Source organism: Accipiter gentilis, chromosome 16 (genome assembly GCF_929443795.1).
Source record: "Accipiter gentilis chromosome 16, bAccGen1.1, whole genome shotgun sequence".
Classification (NCBI taxonomy): domain Eukaryota; kingdom Metazoa; phylum Chordata; class Aves; order Accipitriformes; family Accipitridae; genus Astur; species Astur gentilis.
In genome coordinates this window covers 14,443,381-14,468,379 of record NC_064895.1, presented here as the reverse complement: position 1 = coordinate 14,468,379, position 24,999 = coordinate 14,443,381, and the positions used below count along the sequence as shown (strand labels likewise).

The 24,999-nt window shown below is 46.5% G+C and overlaps 1 protein-coding gene across 2 annotated transcripts in view; it reads right to left on the bottom strand.

The window, feature by feature from the left end:
• The window catches only part of GRHL1 (grainyhead like transcription factor 1), a 41,061-nt gene that overhangs the window by 11,367 nt on the left and 4,695 nt on the right, over positions 1-24,999 (bottom strand). For both annotated transcript variants that reach the window (XM_049818492.1, XM_049818491.1), the window contains exons 3-9: positions 22,577-22,647; positions 20,617-21,007; positions 19,739-19,815; positions 18,772-18,928; positions 18,125-18,236; positions 17,032-17,126; positions 4,062-4,220 (exon numbers count right to left, since the gene is read on the bottom strand). In XM_049818492.1, the coding sequence (XP_049674449.1) occupies positions 4,062-4,220; positions 17,032-17,126; positions 18,125-18,236; positions 18,772-18,928; positions 19,739-19,815; positions 20,617-21,007; positions 22,577-22,647 (1,062 nt within the window). The remainder of the gene's footprint in view (positions 1-4,061; positions 4,221-17,031; positions 17,127-18,124; positions 18,237-18,771; positions 18,929-19,738; positions 19,816-20,616; positions 21,008-22,576; positions 22,648-24,999) is intronic.

Genomic DNA, 24,999 nt, shown 5'->3' with positions numbered 1-24,999 from the left:
AGGCTGCATCAGTTGGATGTGCTCCAAAGACAGAGGGCTGCTCCTCGTACCCTCTCTGCACACCCTCTCGTGCTAGATGCAGCTCTGGCACACAGCCCACGAGCCATTCAGGTCTTCCTCTACCCTGTGGCCCCAGCAGCTGAGCTGCCAGGGGATACTGGTGGACAAAAAATTGGACACGAGCTGGCAACGTGCCCTTGCAGCCCAGAAAGCCCATCGCATTCTGGGCTGTATCAAAAGAAGCATGGCCAGCAGGTCAAGGGAGGTGATTCTCCCCCTCTACTCCAGTCTCACCTGGAGTACTGCATTCAGCTCTGGGGCCTCCAACATAAGAAGGACATGGACCTGTTGGAGCAGGTCCGGAGGAGGGCACAAAAATGATCAGAGGGATGGAACACCTCTCCTATGAGGACACACTGAGAGTTGGGGTTGTTCAGCCTGGAGAAGAGAAGCCTCTGGGGAGACCATATTGCATCCTTTCAGTACTTAAAGGGGACTTACAAGAAAGATGGAGAGGGACTTTTTACCAGCACCTGTAGTGACAGGACAAGGGGCAACTATTTTAAACTGAAAGAAGGTAGGTTTAGGCTGGACGTAAGGCAGAAATTTTTTTATGATGAGGGTGGCGAGACATGGGAACAGGTTGCCCAGAGAAGTTGTGGATGCCCCATCCCTGGAAGGGTTCAAGGCCAGGTTGGATGGGGCTTTGAGCAACCTGGTCTAGCGGAAGATGTCCCTGCCCATGGCAGAGGGGGTTGGAACTAGATGATCTTTAAAGGTCCCTTCCCAAGCAAACCATCCTTTGATCATGCAACAGAAGTAACAGTCTCTGTGTTGCTGCCCATCCACATCAATGCTGCCTCCAGCCACCTTGCACCACCTCTCTCCTTCCAGCAGCATCTAACCCCCACTTGCTCCTACCACCCCATAAAAACCTTCCCACAGCAGTGCCCATCGCTACAAGAATAACAGCAGGTCCCAGAGAACAACACTAGCTATAGCCTGTGAAGTCTTGTAGTTAGTCTTCCCCATGTGGATGCTTAGCTGAGGCACCATTTACAGAAGAGAAGGTCGTCTTCCTCCGGGACAGGTCACCCTCATCCCCACACAACCCAAATATTGCTGGGCCAAGCCTGAATGAAGCTTGTGCTGTAACATGCCACAGGATTACACCATTAAGCCCATTCTGCTTTACCGAGGTCTTGAAACCGCATAGTATTAGATGAAATCCAAACATCCTGTGCACCTGTGAACTCCCTTTTCCACAGAGAGAGCACAAAGGGGAAGACAGAAACACATGAAGAAACTTGGTCTCAGAGGCAGCAGCCAAAAACTAGAAACAAGTATCAGCAGCTTTCCCTTCCACCCCAAGCATGGGAACCCTCCTCTTTCACTCCTTTCCCGTGCAAAGGCCACCACACAACATTAACTAAACTATTTGACCTTCCATAGCATATCTATCGATTTGTACACACAAAAAAGAGACAGCAGAGGACTGCCATGCCAGTGTCTGGGTTCAAAGTCAGTTCAGGTGTGCAATGCAAGCACAGCCTTAACAGACAAAGGAATGGAGGGGACCTATGCAGAGTTGTCCCTGCTGGGTGGCCACAGCATCAGACCTCCACAGTATAGACTTGGCCCTCCACAGAGAAAACATGGATAACAGCACCTCTACAGGTAAGAGTGGCCACATGAGGACAAACACATTAAGTACTGCAATATGTGTGGATACTATAGTAACGATGGTCCTGTAAACATTAAGACCAGCTGACTGATTACCTAAGATTCAAAGCAGGGCAGAAAATGGGTGCTCCTTCTGAAATGCCAATGCTCTTACAGAAGCCTGGAGAAGGTGGCCAGCGTTGGGGTCTACAACTGAGTACCTGCAGCTGTAAGGACACAGGTCTGCTCACAGGAGCACTTGCCCAGTGCCTCAAGTGTTTGAAGACACAGTTTGATTCAATGTGGTGACAAACAGTATTCAGCTTGTCAGCCTCTGTCCCCAGCTCTCATTGCCGGACCCAGCCCAGATCTGAAAGGCAGCAAACTTCAACACCATTTCTGTAAATGTAAATTGCAGAATCATCAGGCACCAACCTCACATTGGCTGCATGTTCACAGAACGAACAACAGTCAGATTACAGAAAAGTAATCTTTTCTCCTTCCCTCCCTCCCCTTTTAATTTAGCTCCAATTTGCAAAGTATCTGGAGGAACAAAGCAGGAGGAAAGGTCAAAATCCCAAAGGAAAATAAGATACACTGGCATTACTGCACCAATAGATTTGCTAAAATTTATGGTATAGACTCAAATGGTTTCCTTCAAGCTATGTACTGACTACATGACTGCCCTTTTATTAACCAATTTGTCTTATTAGCAGTGGCAAAAGCCTGTCAGGAATTTTAGCACAGTATCAGTAATTGACTGGACAACTTATGAGTAAAAGATGCCCCCCTTCCCTGCAGCAAGTATATACTCACTGGTATTGTAGAGAATACAGGTCGAGAACATACAAGACTCCCAGATAATGAAAGAGCTTTAGATGACACACTTGCCTCAGTCTCATTTTAGAGGAAGAAAAGGAAAAGAAAAAAGAAAAGAAAAGAGAAAGACCTGAAGAAAGCCCATGAGACCCAAGCCTCTTAGGCTTACTGGCAAGCCTTTAAGATAGCTCTGGAGTGCATTTGTTAATTCCCTGGTAAATTCTTTGCAGCAATCATCACAACAGGAGCCATCTCAGCAGGCACTTGAAGGAGGATGACTAAGTAGCTTTACACTGTCAGGCAGCTACAGGCAGCTTCTCCCAACCATGCAGGATAGCAGAGGGACCTATTTAAAAGCATATAGATGGACAATAAAATGTAGCAGGATGGGTCAATGGAAAGCTACAGCAGAGGCAGACTGTAAAGGGCTCCATATATTTTGGGAGGACAGTGGAGACAGAGCAATGGCACAGATTAATCTTTGCAGCAGTGTCCTGGGGGATGACAACAAGGCAAGACCACACGGTATCTAACTGGTACAAAGCTAGCAGGTGAGGGTCACGAGCCTGTCTCAGACCTGCAGCTGCACAGAGAGGTTTCTGAGATATCACTTGCAAAGCATCCATGCTATGAAGACGGAGTCCAGCTGCAAAGAATGAGAGGCCCTAATCAAATAGAATGCTAGCAAAATAGGAAGTTGGTGTGGTTCACAGCAATCAAAAGGACTGGGGAAGAGCAGGCAGCATTTATCCCAGCCTAGAAAGATCTCGGTCACCCTGGAAATAGCAACATTGCACATGACTTGCTTGGGTCCTTCAAAAGACTGTTCGGGCAGGTACAAGTTACAAAGACTGGGAAATGTCTTTTCTTTGCAAACTCAGTTAAGCTTTTACAACTGCTTTCAGCTCAGCTCCTGCTATGTTTTCTTCACAGCTTCTGGTGAACAGTGGCTTTGGGAAAGGTGTTAATTCTCTGTGCGCTAAATGCATTAGGCAGAGCAGTCAAATTACAGCACCCACCCAGCTTGTAAATGGGCTTCATTATACTGCTGTATCTCACAGCAGTACAATGAAAACAGCAACATTTTCTGTTCATGAGATGTGCAAGTAATTGGGTTCGGGTTTTTTTTTTGTTTATAACAAATGCAGTAAGAACGCACGAAGAAATTTAAAAGGACCAGCACAACATAGCTTGGGCAAAAAGACAAGCCTCCACTTGCTCCAATCAGTTGCAATGATTTCTCCTACTTGAAGGCACTCTGTAGGACTTTCCAGTGTCTGGAGTACTGACAGTCAGACTTCTGCCACTGACTGACCTTTCCCCAAAGTCAATGCTCAGGAACACTTCCCAGTGCTCTGGCATTTTCAGAGCAGCAAATTTATCTGAGGTCATCATAACATCTAAGAGCCAAGTAGAAGGGGTTGAATTTTTTTCCTTGCAAAGGCTGAACAGGGACAGGAGTTTTCAGTAAGCCAAAATAGCAAGAGGCAGAACTGGGCGGGGGGGTGGGGGAGGCGGTGGCTGCTAAGCTGTGGAACAGCCTCTCCCAAAGGGTCACTGGCACATTGACCCAACCTTACCTTGTCACAGAAGACTTTAATTTGGCAATAGGCTCTGTGGACAGGTTTATTACTCCTGTTATTGTAGCTGTAGGTGTCAATCTGAAGATTCAGGGGCAGGCCTTTAACTCCCTTCTGAGAGGAGAAATCCGTGCTGAGGCAATTCACAGAAATGAAAACCTGCAGAAGAGGAAAGCAGCATCCATCAGTAGTGACACTCAGACTCCTGGCTAGCCGCTGAGCAAGGGACTGCTTGGTAAGTGCCAAGATCTAAATGCTGTTCCTTGACACTACAAGCAGGACCGTCTTTCTTCTGAGAGATCAGGTAAAATCCCCAAGAAACAGTACAACATTCTTAATTCCCTACATAAGCCATTAAAGGCGACGAAGCCACTTTGTCCAGAATGAATTTCAACAAACTCTGCAAACTTTATGAAGGCTCCACCCACCTTTCCCAGATATTTCCACCCAAGAGACCTCAAGTGTTACCATCAAACTTTTAGCAACACAAATCCTCCTACACCCAGTCCTCACTGCCCAGTGTTTTACCATCTTGGTAAGAACATAACCATGCTTCAAAAAAATTTATATTACTTTGGGCAAGTTAAAACAAAGCTTTCTGTGAGTTTTACATAAGCTGCTGTGAGCACAGCTTATGCTTGAAACTACTTGGGGTTTTTTTGTTGTTGTTTTTTTGTAATTGATATTAAAAGCTTTTTAAAAATATTACGCAACATGTTTCTTTAAACACAGGAATAATGCCATTATTTCAGTGAAAGAGTTTCTGGGCTTTACACTTAAAAAGACGAACATTGTTTTGAATATTCCCCAGTAAGACCTACAACACCCTGTTAGTGTTCAGATCAAAAGGGAAAGAGTAATATTTTCATTATTCTAGTAAAATAATTGCATTATGGGAAAAATGAATTAAGAGTGGTTTTGAACATATCTAACTTCATTTTCATAATTGCCTAAAAACCCCCACAACCAGAGAAAAGGTCCAATGCTGCTTAACAGAAGGAAGAAATATCCTTGTGTGGATATGAACAAATAGACCAGACTACTCTGTATCCAGAACATGGGCTTGCTGTGTGCTAGGCTCTTCGCTAGGCACAATCCTCATTATTGGCATGTCTCAGAAGAAGCTGCAATGATTAATTACTAGTTTACGACCTACCAAGACCTGCAATGGCTCCTCTCCTCTCTGCCTCAAGAATAAAGGCTGGGAACCCACTGCTTTAAAAAATAATCAAAGCCTTGGGAGCCAGAAGCACGTTGCCAGACATTTTGCATGAGCACTATCCCACTACTTGATCACTTACTTATTGCACTACTACCATGAAGCACCCATTTGACAGTCTCTGCAGTGAGTTAGTGCCACCTCCCGGAGCTGTCCCGGTGTTGCAAAGTCTCAAGGTAGGTTTTGAAAAGCTTAAGGGTTTGGGTTAGATTTGTGGTTTTGCAAAGTGCTTATCGTGGGCTTCTTCGTACAGGTTCTGCAAGGTACTCTTCTAGTTTTAACAAAAGAGGGGAAATGGAAATGTAATAACTATCACCAGATTAAGGATATAAGCTCCCCCCCCCATATAACACAGTAGTATAAAAAGCCAGAGCAGGGGGAAATAGGATAGATAAGGGTCTTCTCTTGTAATAACTTGTCTGAATATTCAAGATTCACATGCAACTTCTTGCAGCTCCTGCGAGCACCAGCTGCCCCAGAGCGGAGAGACAGCTGCCAGCGCACCAGCTCAGTGAACAGTCCCTACCCCTTCCCCTGCGCACACACACCATCCCACAGAGCTGGCAACACCGCCGCCGAGTCCTGCTTGTGCAAAGAGACATTGAGATGCATGAAACAACATCTCCCTCGCACCAGCATGGCAAGCTAGCAGAGCCTGAGCCCCAGCCCCTCCCAAGCTGCGCTGCCTGTTCTGCAGCGGCCCAAGCCAGGGACAGCAGCACCGAAGGCGAGCCAGCACTCAGTGCATGCTCACCTTCCAGCCTGTGTCTCAGCATCCCAAACCCTGTGCTGTTCCAGGACTTTTTTTGAAACTTTAAATACATCCCAAATTGCAGCCAGGAAAATAATTTTAAAATAACCTCTTCTCAGCCTTCCTCAGACTAACCCAAATGATGGCTTTGTCAGCTTTTATCCACCCACTTCCCTTTTTGCTACCTTCAGCTTTACAAGGGCATTTTGCTTGCAGCACTGGCACACCCCGGGGGAAAGCTTCAAGGAGTTTGTAGAGCTGCTTTCACCCACTTCAGAGCTAGGTAATCAGACGTATGCACAGCCTGAACAATCGTGTTCCCTGAGCAGGGGTTTTGTTTTTTAAAAAAGAGCCTCAGCTCTCGTGTTTGCATATTTTTACATTTTAAATTTTAATTTTGTATTTATTTACCCATATGGAACATTCACACACAACTCTCACATCTGTATGAAGAAATGACTGCATTCTTCAAGAGAACATACCCAAGCAGCCACGCCAGCAGGTCCACCTGCCTCAAAATTTCTATGAAATCCCTTGTTTGAGTTTGACTCTGCTGGTGTCCAGCAGTGTGAATGTGCAGCATTGGCCACCAGTTCTCTCGCAAGTGGTGTCACTTTTATACCGGACAATTCAGGTCTATGTTTTCAGTTTTCATGGCTTACCAGCCACGCAAAGCCCATGCAGCATGCTGGGCTGAAAGTAGAAGCACTGGTCTTGGAACAAGAGGTGCACACTACGGCAGCAGAGCTGCATGGGCATCCCATGGGAATTTGGAATTGCCTGTCAGATAACAAAGATGATCCTCCTACTTTAGAGTCTCCTCATTTGATTAGCCTTGGCTTTAAGCAGCTGACTTCATTTTCATGCCGTTTAAGTCTTCAGGACTCTGGGCAGGAGATGACAACTAAAACCTCATCACCTCTCTGAAGCAACAGAAAGCCAGCCTGTCTTCTGTTTGTACAAAGCCATTTGAGTTCAAAAGGATCATCTACTTCTCCCTACCCATCCTGTGACTCCTATTTTTGAGCAACTTCAGGTTGCCTCAAGTTCCACAAAAACACAGAGTTTAGCGAACAGCTCTTCCAGTTTGGGATAAAACAATTTCAAGCCAGGTGCTTTTTGTTCAGGAAGATTTGACTTGTGTTCGAAAAGAAACATAAGGCCAAGTGACTGCGCCAGCTACATCCCCACCCCAAAATTGCCAGAAGAAAGAAAAACGTAACCGCAGAAGTCGCTCTGCGTCTTCAGCCTGCTGAGCAAGATTCCTTTTCATGTGTCCAACCTATTTTTCTAAGGGCAGTTCCGCATTCTCAGCTATATTAAGATTTGTTGTTACTTTTAAAAAAAACATTTTCATCTCTCCTCCCAAGATTCAATATAAAGACAGCACTTAAAAATAGAGCACTGTCAAGCCCGAGCACTTACAAACATGAGTCAAGCCCTCAAAAGTTACGCAGATTTTCTTTAAAACCGAGATTTCTAAAAGGATTAGAAACCTGTTCGAGTTATTTCGCTTGCTTGGCAGTTAAGCCTTTAGTCTATATTTGAATCATATTTCCAGGCTTTTCTCTCCAGCCAAAGCCAGGCTTTATTTTCCTTTTCACTGATTTTTTTTTCATGCCTTTTTTTATTATTATTAATGAAAGCAGAGATTGTCCTTGAGAAAAATGGCTCTGCAATAGCAGGGTTTCAGATAAAACACCAAACAGCATGAAACCTGTGAGCTGGTATGAGCTGCTAACCCTCCACATCTGACATTCACCCCAACACGCTACAGAACCTCCTCCACCCCAACACCAACGTTGAGTTTTCTGCAGCTTTTGGGGCAGATGAGCAGCAGCTCAGCCGCATGCAATGGAAGACTGAAGGCAGAAGGATTAATGCACCTCCTCCAGGATCATGGTGGAAGTCAATGTGGGAGGAAGCCAGACCTCACGACTTGCCGATCTGCTTTAACAACCTGACCACTCGCATCCCTCCTTGCCTAACTTGGGAGAAACACAACATGCCTGCATTCAAATCTACAAGAAACAATCTTCCCTTTTAATAATGCAGGGGGGGAAAAAAATTAATCCAGCAGCTCTGCTGTGTGCCCTCAAGGAAGGGCAGCAGAGACAGCCAAGTTCTTTCCACACAGCACCTTTTTCTAACAAGATCTGCCTTTCAAACAAACCAGGAAAAATAGGCATAATTAAAGGGCAATCAAAGTGCTGCAGGAACCTCGCTGTCAGCGAGATGAAAGATGCCTATTTTAAATGAAGGCTTGCATACCCAGATCTCTTCTCCTCAGTTTATCTTGGACGCTGTGCAATTTGTCACACAAAAAGCACCAGCAATTTTGATTAGTCCAAAGGCTACATATGCAGCAGCTCTGGATGAAATGTCACCTTGTAAAGCCTCTTCTGACTCACTGCAAAGCAGTTGAAAAGGAATGATACTTAGGTACACATCAACAATGTCTGGGGTGGCCATAGGTAATGGCAAGCAACTCGGATGGGTATTAGCACACTGTAAGCCCTGGCCAGTCCCCAGCGAACACAAGCATGGTTAAGACTGTAATGGCCGTGTAACAGATCTCCCCATCATGCAAAGTCTTGTATGTTCTTCTGGACAAGACCCTACACAGACAGACTTGGGACTATTTGAGTCTGATCACCTTGCTTCATATAGCTTTCATTTCAATAGAAGACAAGTAAACTGAATTCACCTCCTCATATTTATGCTCCATTATATTTTTGTACCCAGAGGACAAAGACATTACTCAGTAATCCAAGTCCATTGGGTATTTCCTTCTCTATTGAGATAAAAACTTTAGCTTTTTTCTAGCACTAGTAGGCAAAAGCCTCTAATTTTAATGTTATATTCACCTTAAAATTGTCAGGGTGCTTTTGATTTTGGATTACTGTGTTTGTACAGAATACAGAGTTTGGAGCCTACAACACAGGTTAAGCTGCAATGAGCTTCTTTCCAGGGAATACAGTTGGATACAGTTTTTCTTGACCTTGGCTAAATAAATTCAATGTTCTGCCCAAGACACAGTAGGCAAAGGGATTCCAGTGTGTCCTAGGACCACGTCCCCAACACAAAGGCACAGTGTCTCGCGCGAACCGATCACCACACATCCTACTTGCAGATCAGCCTAAGGCCATGCGCAGCCCTTGCACAACGGGATCCACTGGACCTACGCTGTGTCTCACTTTGCCTTCCTTCAGAGCAGCAAGACCATTCCTGTGGTCTCTGGCTGGGGAGGGCAGCAGTCACTGCACAGTTGACGTGATCTACCTGTTATTTTCACTTTTTGCTGGACAAAGGGTCATAGAAACACTCAACTAAACTCACATGAAGAGCCTTTGAGGCTACAACAGCAGATCAAAAACCAGAGGAACAAATAAGGTAAAGGATCTATCAGACCTAAGTAAAAGAACTTGGGTATGGACCAGAGGACATGAACCAACTCCCTCCTCCTCCGCCTGCACAGACTCCCTTGGAGAACCAAGACGCGTACCCTCCAACACTAGGGAGCAGGAAGCTACACAGCTATGCTCAAACGTCAGGACACAGCCACACCCCACCCCGGCTGCCAGCAGGAATTCTGGGAATCTCAATGCAAAGCCCAGCAGCCATCAGGTTGCTTGGTCTCCCACGAATGCACATGCAGTTCGGGGGTATGCAGCCACGCGGTCACAGCACTCCTTGCTGGCTAGCTGAAGGAGCAGCCCTAAGCCCGAATTCCACAAACAAGTCATTTATCAGCCCTCCACTAAAGAAAAATTACCCAGAAGCTCAAAGGTTGTTATTTAAAGGCTGATGGCTGAATGCATGTGGTTTCTCTAAAGGCTTGGACAAATATAAATCTAGAAGGGAAAAATAAAGGGTCTTTTCCAAAGACTTGGCCACATGGATGTGTACAAGATAGGCCTTAACGTGCTTCATCTGTGCTGTGAGCTGGCTGGATGCAAATGACCTCCAGCCCAAAAGCCTTATTAATTACATCAGTGCAGCTCCAAGCTCTTCCAAGAGGGAGAGCTGTCAGCCTGGGCACCGCGCTGTGCTAACATAGCTACACGGCTTCCAGGATTCGTACTGGGTCACAGCCAGGCAGGTTGCAGTGCAGGCAGGGCAAGCACAGGTCTGCCTGCACACATCCGCAAAGGCATGTCCTAAGAAAGCAGCACTGGGAAGACCGTTCGGTCTTTAGAAGAAGAAGAAAAAAAAAAAAATGCTTGGTAGAGATCACCTGAGAGGTGGCTAATCTTACTGCTCTCACATTCATTTCTTCACCTCCCACATGCGCCGCAGGTTTTGCATCAGCAGGAGGCGAGCCAGGAAAGAGAGATAAAAAATTGGGCAATTCACACACCTGTGGGCTCCCCAGCCACCTCCTGCCTTTGGGATCGGATGCTCCAAATAAGGCTTGTCTGGCAGATGTGCGATAGGGCCGCATCCGTTCCAGCTCTACTCAGCCAGACCCAGCACCATCCTGCTCACAGCCCGGGGAAGTTAGTTTGCATTCAGACCTACCAGGCCCAATGTGGGTGACTGACACAAAACACATCGCAGGTCCCACACCACGCCAAGGAATGCCGAGTGGGAAACATGACCCAGCCCTGGATAAAAGAACATCCTCCTAGCAAGTTCACTCCATCAACAAAACAAAAATGAATGGTAATGAAAGGAAAATACATATTCCTGCTCACAAAGAGCAATGCTGATTGTTATTCCAACCTGTTCTGAGGCAAGGAAATACAGGAACGTCTCTGCTCGCAATACGTGGGAAACCCAGGGATAGAGGTTCCCAGTCTTACCAGTGCTTCTTCCCACCCCACGCTCTGATAAGATAAAGGCGTGGGGCCAGGTGTCAGCTTTTGCTGTGTTGGTTGCAGAGAATGTAAAAGCAGCAGTTTGGCAAAAAAACTGGCAATTTATGTTAAAAAAAAAAACAACCAAGAAAACCACCACACTACCAAAAAAGCCCCCAAACAAACAGAAAAACCCAACCCACCCACCAAATAACCTCAACAAAAAACCCAAAAACAAAAAAGAAAAAAACAACAAAAAGGAAACCCCAACACAAAGCTGAATGAATTATGTCTACAAAGGCACAAAAATGGCTGAAAAGGAAGTTTTGCCATCAGAAATGAAAGGAATGGAGAAAAGGAAAAAAGTCACCATCTAGTTTTCTCTATAGAAGAGCTAACTTCAGGAAGATGTTTCTTCCAGCTTTAGGAAACCCATTGTGAGCACTGTAGTCAGTTGGAAGAGCAGACAGATGGTGGAGATTGGGACACCAAGTTCTGAAGAAAAACTGCGAGTTGAAAACCTGCTTCTAATTTGCAACGCTTAAAATCAAGGGCAACACATGCTTGTTTTTAAGAAAACCCAGAACAGAGTAGGGAGAGGTCTGCATTAAGAGGCAGGTAAGCAATACTTGCTATGACTTTCCTATGTCACTGCTCCAAAGGCTGTATGTACTTGTGCCTCAAAGTACTTCTGGCCTGCAGCCTTGGCTTCAAACCAATCTCTTTCCTTTAAGTATGTTTGACTCATCACATTTCATAGTTTCATTTCCAACTAGCCAAACCTGTACCTCCTCAATGCTGCTGAAGGTGGCAACACCTTCTTTAATGAGGCATATGACTGCTGTTTCATTACAATGGCATCCATATAAATGCGTGCAATATTCATCAATCAAAAAAGTTGAAATTCTTCCTACAGTGAACACCAAGGGAGGCTTATGCTAGAATAAAGTCTTAAATCAGTGGTGTACACCCCAGCCTTACTTCAAGTTGTAGCAAGAGATCCACCCTCTCCAAAAATTGATGTCATCTGAACAAAAAACCCTGCCCAAGAACTGCAGTCAGCACACATGAGGATCTGCCAGAAGATCACCATCGTTGCCCAATCTGCTATTTCAAAAAGGCAATCCAAATTAGACTGAAATTATTTTAATACAGGGCCACTCCACTTTTTTTGGAAAAAACCCAAACAAAAAAAAAACAAAACCAAAAACAAACCAGAACAAAAACACACACAAAAAAAACAGGAAAAAAACCCCATTAATTGCTCTGTCATTGAAGGTGTCACTAAGAGATACCACAGCACCTTCCCTTTGGTGGAAAGACAGCAAAAAGCTCTACCACAATACTCTCCAGCTCTAAATGTCCCTGTTACACCCTCACCATGTAACCCTTTTTAGCAGAAAGGGTTTTTTCCACACAGAGCATCTGGTTTACAGTGCCTTTTCTTTTTTTTTATTTTGGAGGGAAGGAGTCGGAGGACAATAGAGCCCTTAGTGTGTGGTGACATCATTTTTGGCTCCAGTCTCACCATCCTGCCTAAAGAAAGCCAGACAGAAGACCTCCATGGGGGCCCTTCTCTGGGAGCTGCTGGAAGCAACGCTACGTTTCAGAACAGAGCTGTTGGCAAGCATGGAAGGGGTGCCCCATCACAACAGCAGGGTCCTTGCACTGTTAGGACTACAAAAACGGTCAAAGAGGCTTTTGTCATCACCATGCAGACAACAACTCACCCTGCTCAGACACGAGGCCCCAGCACTCCCGCTCCACCAGGCAGGAGCTCAGACAGGATTTGAGCAAAGCGGGATCCAACAAAGCCACTTAACCCTGGGGAAACTGATCCGTCCAGATTGTTCAACTGCCACTGACCTGAGAGCAGGCCATGTCCCCAGGCCAAAGTTAAGGGATAGAGAATTTTCTTCACAGCCTAACGGGTAACACAACAGAGGTAACAGGACAATGGCCAACAATATGAAGAGTAGCAGGAAACATTCGAAAAAAATGTGCATTTAACCATGCACGTAGTGGCAATTTTCATTAAAAGACCTCTAATGGGTACCAGTTGTGCTGTACAGACCTGGGAAGAGATGGTTCCCAGCCTCAAAACTCATGACCTGAAACTACAAACACTTCTCCCAATTGACATATGGAGGAGGCAAAAAAGGGCTGCAAGGATAGGATTCCTCTTCCCTACCTTTAAAATCTCCTGATTTTAAAGATGGCCAAGCCTGCTGAGTCAATGAGGAGGGGCAGGCACCTCCAGAAAAAGCTCCTCCAGCTCTAGACACCCTGTCCCTAATGAAGTCATAGAAGTGAAAGATGACGAGCTTGTGTTCAGACATCTAAAAGTTGTTCGCAGAAGAACCCCACCTCAACTGTCTGCCCAACACAGCAGACATCCAGGACAGAGTGGGAATGAAGTCTCCACAAGCCTCAGGGTAACTTCAGCATTACCTGTTGAGTGCAAGTGAGTGTATCAGCTACACATCTTTGTCAGACTCATCAGACCATGCTTCCAACCAACCAGGATGGCTCCTGACTGAGTAGCTGTGCTGGCTTTCCTGAATATCCAATTCAACAACTCACTAGTTTATCAACTAATTTCCCAGTTCACCATCTCCCTCTTTCTCCTCACAAAGCACGATTACCTCCTCACCCAGTTCTTCCCCTACCCTGATCTGTCGGGTGGTGGGATCAGACCCCACTGCTAACACGGACACACCTGGAAGCCCCCCAGAGTCACCACTCCCCCACTCTGGAGTGCCTCCTGTCAATCTTCTACCCTGTCCTTGCTTTACTTCCAGTCTCAGGAGCACCACTTTGGGGCAGTCTGTCTTTTCCTCCCCACCCTCGGCTCACTTCACTGTCTCAGAGCAAGGAGGCTTTGGATCATGGGCCCTCTTCCAGCTCGAACACGCTCAGGGAATACTGAACCCACCTCTATTCCATAAAGTGGCCACTTCTAGCCGCTCCTGTGATGTCCCAAAGCAACAGAAGAGGGCAGAGAGGAGCTGCCAGAAAGAAGTACATAGCATTTGCTCTGAAACCCACGGACACTGTCTGGTCCCAGAGTGGCAAGTGTCTGTCCTGCATGAAATACTCCTGGTTTCTACACACATGGGCTCACAAACAGCACACCAATGCAGCCAGCTGTGTGACAATTCCACCCGTGCAGAACCAGACCTGCCTGCTGTGTCCGGCATCCAAAGCCCTGGCATATCCCTCAGCTCTCCCAGCACAACACAACCAGGAAATTCTGGTTGCTGAGGGCATCTCAAACATACTTGCCATCCCCCAACTCAACAGCTGCAAAATACACACATTTTCCTTGCTACAGAGTGAGCACGTGACTGGTATCACCTGGAAACAGCGTTTCTTCACCAGAAAGCTGCACTTTACAAAATCCCTGAAGTGCCCCAAGGGGACTGGCAAAGCACTCTCTCAGGCAGGTGACACCCTCCGGCACAGACAAAGCAGCAGAGTTCCAATATTCTTGTACACCCCCACAACGAGGGCTAGCACAAGAAGAGCAAGTACCTGGTCCCAGAGCTGCTAGGGGCAACTTCTTGTAACAATATGCTGTTTCTCCCTTAAATCCAACACACACCCAGAGCCCTGGGTGCCTAAATGAGTAATTACACCAAAAACCCCAGACGCAGAGCCTCATCACCTCCCATTTGACACCACTGCACAGGATCAAATCATTCCCACAGCAAACTGGGAGCAAGAGCAAGAGGGAAATGGGAGAAGCAGCAATCGCAGAAGAATCACCTGGCTCTGGTCCAGGTAACTCCAGGGCTCAGGAAGCAAATTTCTAATAATCAAGGCTTGCTGGCTGGTTAAACATACCATCTATGCAGCACTGCTGCTGTTATTAAATATAAGACACTGTATTTATCACAGTGGAGGACTTTCTGTAGCATCAGAGACTCAGCTCTATTTATTCCCTGCTCTCTTCATATACTTCAAGACTATTGTTTGGGGAGAAAAAAAAAAGACAAAAAGAAAGAAAATTAAAATAAAAGAGAGGGGGAGAGAGCATGCAAGGTAAATGAACCATACAATAAAAATTGTTGAAATTGGCTCAGACATCTCCTGATAAGATCACAGGAGTCGAGAAAGAACTGCAGCTCTACTGGTGAGAAATCCAACCGTTGACAAAAATGCATCCACTTAGGGGGAGAAAAAAAAAAGTTAAACAGACACTTAAACACATAGAACATTTGCTAAAAATGCCAGTTCTTTGATCACTGAAGTCCAGAGTATTTTTGTCTTAATATGATTCTGATCCCAGGAGCCAAGGCTTGCACGCTTGGTATCAACACTACCCTCCGTGGCTTCATACAAACCAATCCTCAAAGTACATGGATCTCGCACACTGAGACTGTGAATCTGGAAGCAAATTTCCCTCTGTAGCTACAAACCCAGTCTGGTTCACACTTCCCCATACCACCTCATCCTGTGAAGTTCAGCCCCAAGCTGAAATATCACCATGAGGGTCCTTAGACCTTTTCAAGCTGCTATTGGCAATTTCACTATAGACTGAAACCACTCATTCAGGGGTCTGTAGAGTACCTGGGCAATAACCACCTGCTTCGTAGGGCTGGGCTCTGTCACCTGGTGAGAAGGGATGGCTTTCATTGGGGCAGGCACAGGGTTCTCGGCGCCAGCTCTAAGCCCAGCTCCTGGGTTAGCAGCCTGTCCCTACTGCTGTAGGATGGCTCAGCCAGCAGAGAGGCAGCTGCAGAGCTGTGAAGTGCTTCTGACTCCTTGGGGACCTGAAATCATTGCTCTGTCTTGCATGATCCATCCCTGCGTGCAAATGCTAAGCCCTCAAGTACCCTGCAGACACTGATTAGCCAGGTTCCTTGAATGTTAGACTGGCTATGGCAGCAGGATAACATTTCGGGAATACTTAACTGCCTCCTTTTGACAGCCCTTCTGAAGCTTCATCTGTTTGTTCACACAGCAAAGTGCTTCATGCTTCAAAAATCACGTCAGCCCTTTAGCATCCTCCAGTAGGTAAGGCCCTCCCTGCCATCCTTCTCTCCCTGTCATCCAGTCAAATCTGGTGAACAGGGAAGCCTGGCACCCAGCGCCAGCCTCACAAGTAATGTCATGCATGCTGCAAGGCAGCAGCACACACAGCTCCTCGTTGCTGCCTGCTAAGCATCCCAAACTTCTCCCACAGAGCTGAAACACAACAGCAGCCCCCAGACCACCTCTCCCTGCCTGTTCTCCACAGCCCTTGTGCAGCACAGAGCAAAGCTCAGGGTGACAGTGAGCTCTGTGCAGTGACACCACCCGCTGTACCTCCCTGCAGAGTGTAGTAGCACACATAGCTCTAGAGAAGGACCTTTGCATTCTCTGCTCCTCTGTCCCCCAAGCTAGGCTCTCCCTAGACATGGCACTCTGCAGCCGTCGGTAGTTTTCCCCATGATGCTGGTGACTAGCATATGATGTACCAGCAAGGGAACAGCCGGTCTCCAAAAATTGAAGGAGACTGTTCCCAATTTTTAATGAAAACCCAGGCAGTAATGAAATTCTCCAAAGAAAACTCCTGCACTTTGACTCCAGCAACAAGCTGGTGGGAAATGCCTTTGGAACTGAGGTGACTCCACTCTGACCTGCTGTCCTTGCACCCAGCTACTAGCTAGGGAAGCTGCCCGTACTTACGCACCTACCACAGTGCCCATAGCTCTGAAAAAAGATCAAACCAGAGTTCACCAGGAGGCTGCTCTAGCTTGAAATAGGTCACTGGGTGTCGGGATCCATGGTTTCAGCAACACATGCTTTGGGAGCTCAAAGGCAGCAGCTACTCCCTCTTCTGCTAAAGGCAAGCCCATTGCCAAAGCCTAAATCCCTCAGAAGCTGCCCCCCGCCTCACGCAGGGATCCTCTGGGAGACTGTGCTCGCTGCCAAGCCCAGCTATGCTCTATCACACCTCCCGCACCACTTCATCTGCTCTGGAAACGCTCAGCGCTTCCTTTTGTCAGTACTTGTCTGTCAGGTAGGCAGTTCTGCCAAGAACCTTGAAGCAGTTGCACATGCAAACCCTCTTAAGAAATAGCCAGAAGGTTTTGCCTAATGTAAGAGCGTAAACAAACTTGTTACATGCTAATCACCAGGTAGGCCACACACCCTTCCCCTCCCCCAGCCCCCGAATCTGCTAAAAGGACAGGAAATATAATCACGGCTACATACCTTTGCTTCCTCATTGATGTCCCAAGTGAAGGATATGGCATTGTACGCGATCTCCTCAATGTTACTGATGGTGTTGAAGCTTTCCTTGTAGTCAGCTGTTAGAAAGAAGGATGCATGAGGGAGAGGAAGAGGAGATACCATCTGGAGTCCTTAGTCACACAGAGCAGCTAGAAACTACAACTCCTCAGCAAGCCCTTGGGGGCAAAGGAAGCTGCATTGCACTTAAGAGTGGATCATTAAAAAGGCTGGAAATGGTTCTCATACAGAAAAAAAAAAAAAAAAAAAAAAAAACCCAAACCAAAACCAAACAGGAGGAAGGAGGAAAATGGGACTCTGCAGAAATTCCAAACTAGAAACTCTAGTGAGAAAGGCAGACACCCCAAATATCGCATGTCCTGTGCCACAACCTGCTATGTGCGGGAAACTCTACCCTGTACAGCAAGGGCATAAGCTCTCAGTAAAACTCCCTTCAATAACAAAGATTTGCATGCGCGTCTGCTTTAAGTGCCAAGTGATTAATCCCTGCTTTTATTTCACAGAAGGAAGGGACGAGGAGTTACAACCCAGCCTTTAGCCAGAGAAGGCTGGAAGCCAGCCAGCCCCAGCCTTGTCTGGAGGCAAGTGGAAATTTGCAGAGTTTTCTCTTTTTACGCGTACCAAAGACCACTTGTGAGCGAAGCTGTGGGAAGGAGGATCATTAGTGTCAAGGTATTCCTACAAGGATCTTGTCCTTTGAAGAAACACAATATTTAGGACAGCCACAGAGTCTATAACCTGCTATTTGGCTACAAGCACCAGGATATGCCAGAGCAGTTGTAGTTTGGAGGGGCATGTTAGTTCTCCCAATGCAAAACCCTGAACTTGGCCTGCTCACCAACCAAAATCCTCCAAAATTCAGCCTCTTCAAGGAGTCCTAAAAACTACAGCATTAGTTCCAAGCAATCAAAAGCTCTCTCTGGGCTTTCAGCAAAGCTACGGATAGCAGAGAGCGCGATCCAAAGGTCCCTTAAAATAACAAAGCTTTAGCAGAAAACAAAACCTTGCCAATGAATCAGGTTTGGAGTTTGACATCAGCAATGACAGCGTTCCTTACCTATGTCAATGCATCTTTGTTTGGCCGTGTGCTGTCTTGAGTGCCAATATTTCCAGTGCCTGAGCTGATCTTCCCTTGTTTTGTCTTCAGCAAACACAACCATGATGACACTCTGAAAGGAGAGTGGAAGGGAGTAATATTTAAAAAAAAACCACACAACTGAACACCACCCTCCCCCCCAAAAAAAACCCCGAACACCACCACAAACACATGAAAGAGAAAAGGCCAGAGAGTACATTTATATTTATTTTGGAAGTTCTTGTTGGTATCAGGTTTTCTGCTTTAGGCTTTCCAACTTGACACACGACAGTGTACCTGGCACACTGCTGCCATACAGGAAGACAGACAGCACTTTCTGGGTCATAAACAGAGATGAGCAGAACTGCTCTCCTAACTGGAGTTCAAGAATCTCATTCCAGGTGTTGCATCACCTTTACACAAGTGCTGACACCACTTCTTAACAGACTGAGCCAGGATGGGCTGGTCTGGAAGTAGGTGGACAGCAAAGGAACGAACATTGACGTAAGAGAGCAGGTAAGCTGGCCTTAGTGCTGATGCTCAGGTTTAGATTACTGCACTTCGGGAGAGTTTGAGGCTACCATTGTACACACCCTCTTTCCCAAGAAACCACAAGAGCTCCCACTCACTCGGACTTTACTGATGGGGTGATGGATTCCTTCACTGCTGCTGACTTCTTTCAGCGTGATCGGGTAAAATTGACCTTTATTCAGGTAAGTCATCGTGCTGTCCCCAGGCTTCTGTCGGAGGGACTTGGAAGCTTCCAGAGTGTACTCAAAGTTATTCCTACAAAGCGAAGAGGGCAGTGATTGCTAAGGCATTTTCCTGGAAAGCCGATTAAACGTTTCACATTTAATTTGGAGAAATTCCAAAGTCGTTAGTTGACTCACTAAGCCGTCAACAGGCAAGGAAGTTGGAAAACAGGATGAGCCCCTTTTTCAACCATTTCCTTCATGAATGAACATTTAAGAGAAGTTCTTGGCAAACTACATCCCAAGACACATCAGTGGGCCAGACTGGAAGCTCCCTATTCAGGCTGAGAGCAGCAAGCTGCTCTCATGGAACAGAAAAGTATCTACTAGCAATTAAATTAAATTCACAAGCTAATAAGCCATTCAGTGGCCATGGTCTTCTCCTCTTCCCTCTTGGTCAACTGCAGCTAACCAAACAACTAATTTATTCCCCTCCCTTAGAGTTCAGATGAGTTTCATGCTTCCTATTTCTGCTGTAGATTTCCAGCAGGGAGAGGGCAAGGCAAGGAGGCCAGGGAGAGGGACACAGCTGGAAGCCAACTCCAAGACCACTGCAGAGCTGACAGACAGCGCTGCATCTTCCCATGGGACAGGGATGTGGTATAAGGACAGCAACTGAAACCGGGTGGTATTTCCAACCCTGCAGGTTGTTTTCCTCAAATATACAGGTAGGATTTTCAACTGTGAAATTCAAATGAGCAGACATTGTTGTGGTTTTGAAACCCACAGCCCCCCCCACTGCCTGACAGAGACTCATTTCAGAAGGGCATGAGCTGTACTGCTTGCTCATGGACAACTGTAAGAGAACAGGAGGATACGGGCCAACGGGGGCCTTAAGCATTACCCAGAAATGCTGTCAAAAACATAATCTTCTGAATTCATGTTGGCCATTCGGAGATTCAGTTCAGTAGGAAAGAAAACCTGGGGTAGACACAAAACAAAACAACACAACAATTAATACAGCAGCAACAAGAAAAGTCAAGATTAAACAGATACTCATTACCACAGAACTTCTGGCAGGCAAACTGATCATCAGATAACAACTGATTTTTGGTCTGCACAAACAGGACACTTGAGCAGGGTTTTAATCCAAAACTTTTGGGTGTCAACTAAGCAAAACATCTCACAAGACTTCTGAGTCAGGTTAGGGCAACATTTTAAAGCCTTCCCAAATCTCCAAGAAAGGGCATAGCTACACAGTTCCTTGAGTTCTGGCTTAAAAATCAAAACATGGTTACGCTGTTGTTTTCAGTTGGTACCATAAAACAAAAAACAGGGATTTTTATCTAGGTTTAACTCTCACTCAAAGCCCCTAAATACACCGACTGTTTTCTACTGACACACACACCACACCTAGAAACCAGCAGAAAGGAAGCTTACAGACATAGTCACTTCACTTTGGTACCTGCAAAGGCACTGCAGAGTGCTGAATTCTTGCAAAACCTGGCCCGGTGCTGTGGATCAAGATACCTATTTCCACACTCTGCAAGTCAAAGGCTCTGTCACTAGTAAGACTAATCATTTGCTTTTGATAATGATTTCTTGTTGTGAAGGTTTTATTTACCAAGTTAAACTTATGCACCTTTCTGACAAAGTCTTCTATTCCTAAATTCCCAGACAGATTTCTGGCTCAAGTAGCAAGAATAGTTAAAGATGGAACTGGATCTCTCCATCCAGATCAAGACATGCACACACGCACACAGCAACTGCCTCTCTTGGTACCTCTTGCACGCCCTCTTTGAAAGTCTCTGAGAAGGTGGAGTCCGGTGTTCGCCTCTGGGAGTTTTGAGGCTGGGTGTTGGAACTGAACTGGTCGGGATTGAGGTTCCTGTCGAAGACCACCACCCGCTCAGGGGGCTCAGGGTGGTAGACACTTGGTGGGATGCCCACTGCAAAGCCATGGGGCTGCGTCTCTGTTTTGATGGAATGGGTGGGCATCGTAGCAATTGAAACGGTGACTGTCGTGTCAGGGGTTGTAAGGTGGCCTCTCTTGTCCATGCCCATCTGGGGTGTGTGTGGAAGGACAATATTGAAAGGCACATTTTTCAGAACCTGGACTCTGTTTTCTCCAGCAGAAATGAGTGACTGTTCTGTTACATTTGGGATGCTGTTCCTTTAAAGGACAAAGAAAAAAATCATGCATAAATTATACAGCTCATTTTCTCATTAAACAAGAGCTAGAAATACTTCTCGGCCTTTTGGACAAGGACAGCTGACACCACCTCTCCTGCTCGTGCAGAACAGCTCAATCCTAACCTGAAAAGCCGAGAAACTCATTCAAAAAAAAACCAACAAAAAACCAAAACCAACACAAACCAAAAAAACAAAACATCTCACCCACTGCTAACAACCCCACCTTGGAGATGAATTACCCTGGAGCAAAGGGTGAGAGTTCACAGGCCAGATCCTCACTGCTTGGAAAACAGCAGTCCAACACTAAGCACTCTGAGGCCCTTCCCGCCACTCATTGGCACACACAGGCTCCATGAAACTGCTCTTTGGCAGACCGAGAAGGACTGAGAGCAAGGCTGCTGCTCCTCTGCCCTAGGACTGCACGCCACCTGGGAAGCACTAATAGGAAAATTACACCCCTTTTTCATGCGCAAACCCCCAAGAAAATCCACACCGAGACTCCTGGGAGTAGTTTGCATAACTTTCCACTCTCCACCCCACCATACTCATTTCTGCCACGACAACACCGAGATCTGTGGCTGAGCTGACCTCATAGCTAGCAGCCACTAAGTCAGCCTGCCCTCCCTTTCTCCCTCCCCACAACGTGGTCCTGCCCCTCTCCTTTGCACCAATTCTGACGCTGCCCCAACCCCTTGGTGAGCCAGTTCAGCTTGTTCCACTGGCAGAAAACTAGCCTCCTCTTTTTTTTCCTGCTAGGTTATGGGTCAGTGGAAGACCAGAGTTGGTATGAGGGGAGCAGTGGGAACACATGGCTGGGAACCAGACTGCTCTTCTCAACGAGTTGTTCAATGGGCTCAGCCAGACCACAAAACTCCACCTTGAGTCCTTAAAGCATTCTAGTCTGTCCAAAGGAAGAGGATGGTAGGAGGGGAAGCCTGGCTTTAATGAACCTCACATTTGTAATATTTACTTAAGTCAGTATCATCTTCTGCTTGGAAGGCACGAGAGAGGGAGGGCAGGAAGAGGAAGAAAGGCAGGCATTCCAGAGGATACAAAAGAAGTCCATGAACAATACAAAACCAAAACTAAATCGCAAGCACTTTGAAGTCCTTCCCTATCAGCCCATGCATGAAGAAGCAATGCTGCTGGTAGCTGAGAACAAAGTCAGCAGTGAGCAACTGAGGCAACCACCTGCAAAAATAAAAGGATCACCAGTCACCTCCGCAGCCTAGGGAAGGGGTGCATGCATTACCAGGCTGTGCCTAGTGTTAAAAAGACCAGCTTTTGCTATGCTGACTGTATGACACCAGTACAGAGAAAGCAGATGGATGGCGATGAGCAGCAGCTTGGGCCTCAGCTCTCCACATCATGGTCCAATCCCCATCCTGTTCTTGGGGCAGTGCAGGAATTTGGGGCACAGAGTAAAAGCAAACCACTTCTCTCTTCCAGCACAACGCTGGAGTGCAGCAGCACGTTACTTTTCTTCAGCAGCTTTGGTGGTGTAGGAGGGAAGGGACATAAGCAGACAAACAATAATAAAAACTAATACCTTTTGCTATGGTCTTGGTCAGGATGTTCTACCTCTGGTTTAGCTGTTGAAGATCTCCTCTCCCTTGGAACCTAGGAAATACAAGACATGCTGTAATTGCGTTCTTCCTCCCATACAAAAAAAACACCCAAAACCACCACTCCTCAAACACACAGCGACAGTCAAATTAAGTAAGCATCACTCTCTGATACCAGTCATTATTAGCATTACAGTTTGACCAATGTTCGTACAGCTTTGGGATGCCAGGCCCACCCCAGGTGATGTCCTGCCAATCCCTGTGTAGACTACTTGGCCAGCTGTGCCGGCCCTGGGCTCCTGCCAGCACCAGGCGGTGGGAAAACCGGTGCAGAAAACAGTCCATCCCTGGCTGGAGCACCAACACTGGAGTGAGCAGGACCAGAAGCAGAGCCCCCAAGGTTTGCTCCAGCAGTGAAGTCTTCCTCCTCTGCAGGCTGGCAGGGTTCAGCTTGCTGGATGAGCTCAAGGCTTGTGAAAGAAGGCTGCTCCACAGCCTCCCATGAACACGTGCTCTCTAGGCCACTTCCTCAAAGACCACTTGAGGCTTTCCTTTCTCCTTGGAGACCAGGGGATTTGGGGACGCTCAGGTCCAGTAAGTGTATTGGGATGCTACACATCATTTTTATGCACAGTCACATACAACACCCTGTCCCAAACTGTATTAAATCTTTTATAAACAAAAGGTAATGACCAGTGCTCTGGATTTAAGACAGCTCAATACTGCTCCTCATATTTTATGCTGTGGACAGGATTTGCCCTGAAAACACCACATACTACAACACTGATCACAAGCCACCTCGTCCACACACAGATACGTGCCATTTTCCTGGCCGTGCGGCAAGGCCAAGGCATACAGAAGAAGGTGAACTCTTCAACCTGCAGCAGCTTGGTTCACTGGAGCACACAGCCAGTGCCCCAGCGACCCAAACAGCTCTTGCCACCACTGGCACAAGCCTATGGTGCTCAGGTCCCCTCAACCGCACAGCAAGCCCACACATGGCACCCAGGGCTTTTGTCACCCTCAACACGCCTCCTGAATGAGCAAAGCAAACACCTTCTGGTGTAAGGAGGAGTAAACTCCCACCACATTCCTTCTCTGAAGCCTGCTCAGAGACTGCCTGCCTTTGCCAGCTTGGGTGCAATGCAGGGAACCACCACTTTACTGCTAACTCAAAGGCTGATGGCTTACCTGCACAAACAGCAAGCTTCTCTAAACAGCGCCCGACTAACACCTAAGTCCTGGCTCTTCCACATAACCTGGAATCTCCAGTAACACCAGAATTGTTGGATTCTCCACAGTAACCAGCAAAATTTGGAGAACCTTTAGCTGGAAACTGCTAGGAGGCCAACACTACTAGTCACTGAAAAACAAGGGTCTTCTGAGCTGCGTTTGGCCAACACTCCTAAACTCTAGATTTTGATCAAACATTTGTTTCCTGTAAGGCCTTATTAATCACAGTTGAGCTACCAGGGTGGCTCACTAGTCAAGTGGAAGAAAACTCAAGTTGTTGGGTTTTGGTTTTGTTTGTTTTTTTGGGTTGTTTTTTTTAAATACAAAGGTGATCTCATTGGCTGCCTTTAATATTGCAGAGGGGGCATACTAGAAATGTCTAGATGTTGTCCCTCTAGCATTACTTCGTAACAACCCCCAATAAATCTTTCAACCTCTAAACATTTTGCTTCATGCAAGCGTACGGGATACCTGTTCTTCCACAGATTTTTCTGTACACTCACTGATACCCAAACGTAAGAGGAAACCCTGAATTAGACATTAATGTACAGCAAATCCCTTCTGCTTTGCCAAGCGTGAGGGATCAACATCAACGCTCTCTTTGTAATCTACAGGTTTAGAAATCAAAACTGATTTTGTGGATTAAAAAGGTTCTGGTGAAAAGCGGTGTGGGTTTTTTTTCCAAAAGCAGAGCAAGCACAGGCACAAAGCAGAAAGCCAGTTTTCTCACAGAACTAGCTGAATATCATCCACATCAGTGACTTTGTGGCATTCTGTCGTGTGCATGCGGAGTGCTAATCTCCATATTAAGCATTACAAGAACATTTTGATACGTAAGACATGTTCAACTCTTAAAAGGGCAGGCAAGGTTTTTGCGTGCACAAGGCAACCTCTCCTCATGCTTGAAGAATATAGACACTGGCAATTACACTCACTGCTGTTAAGACACTAGCCAAAGTGTCAGGCATGCGAGTCAAGTCAGCCTCCTGGCCTCCCTGCATGCTCAGCAAAGTAAAGAAAGGCATCTCCACCCAGTGAGCCAGGCCACTGTAACACAGGCATCTAACATGAGCAGGACTCCTCCCCGCCTGGAAACACTTGCTGGTCTCCACTGACTTGGACATGGATTGGACATAACTACCCTAGCTTAGACTTCTGGTATTTAGGAAAGAAA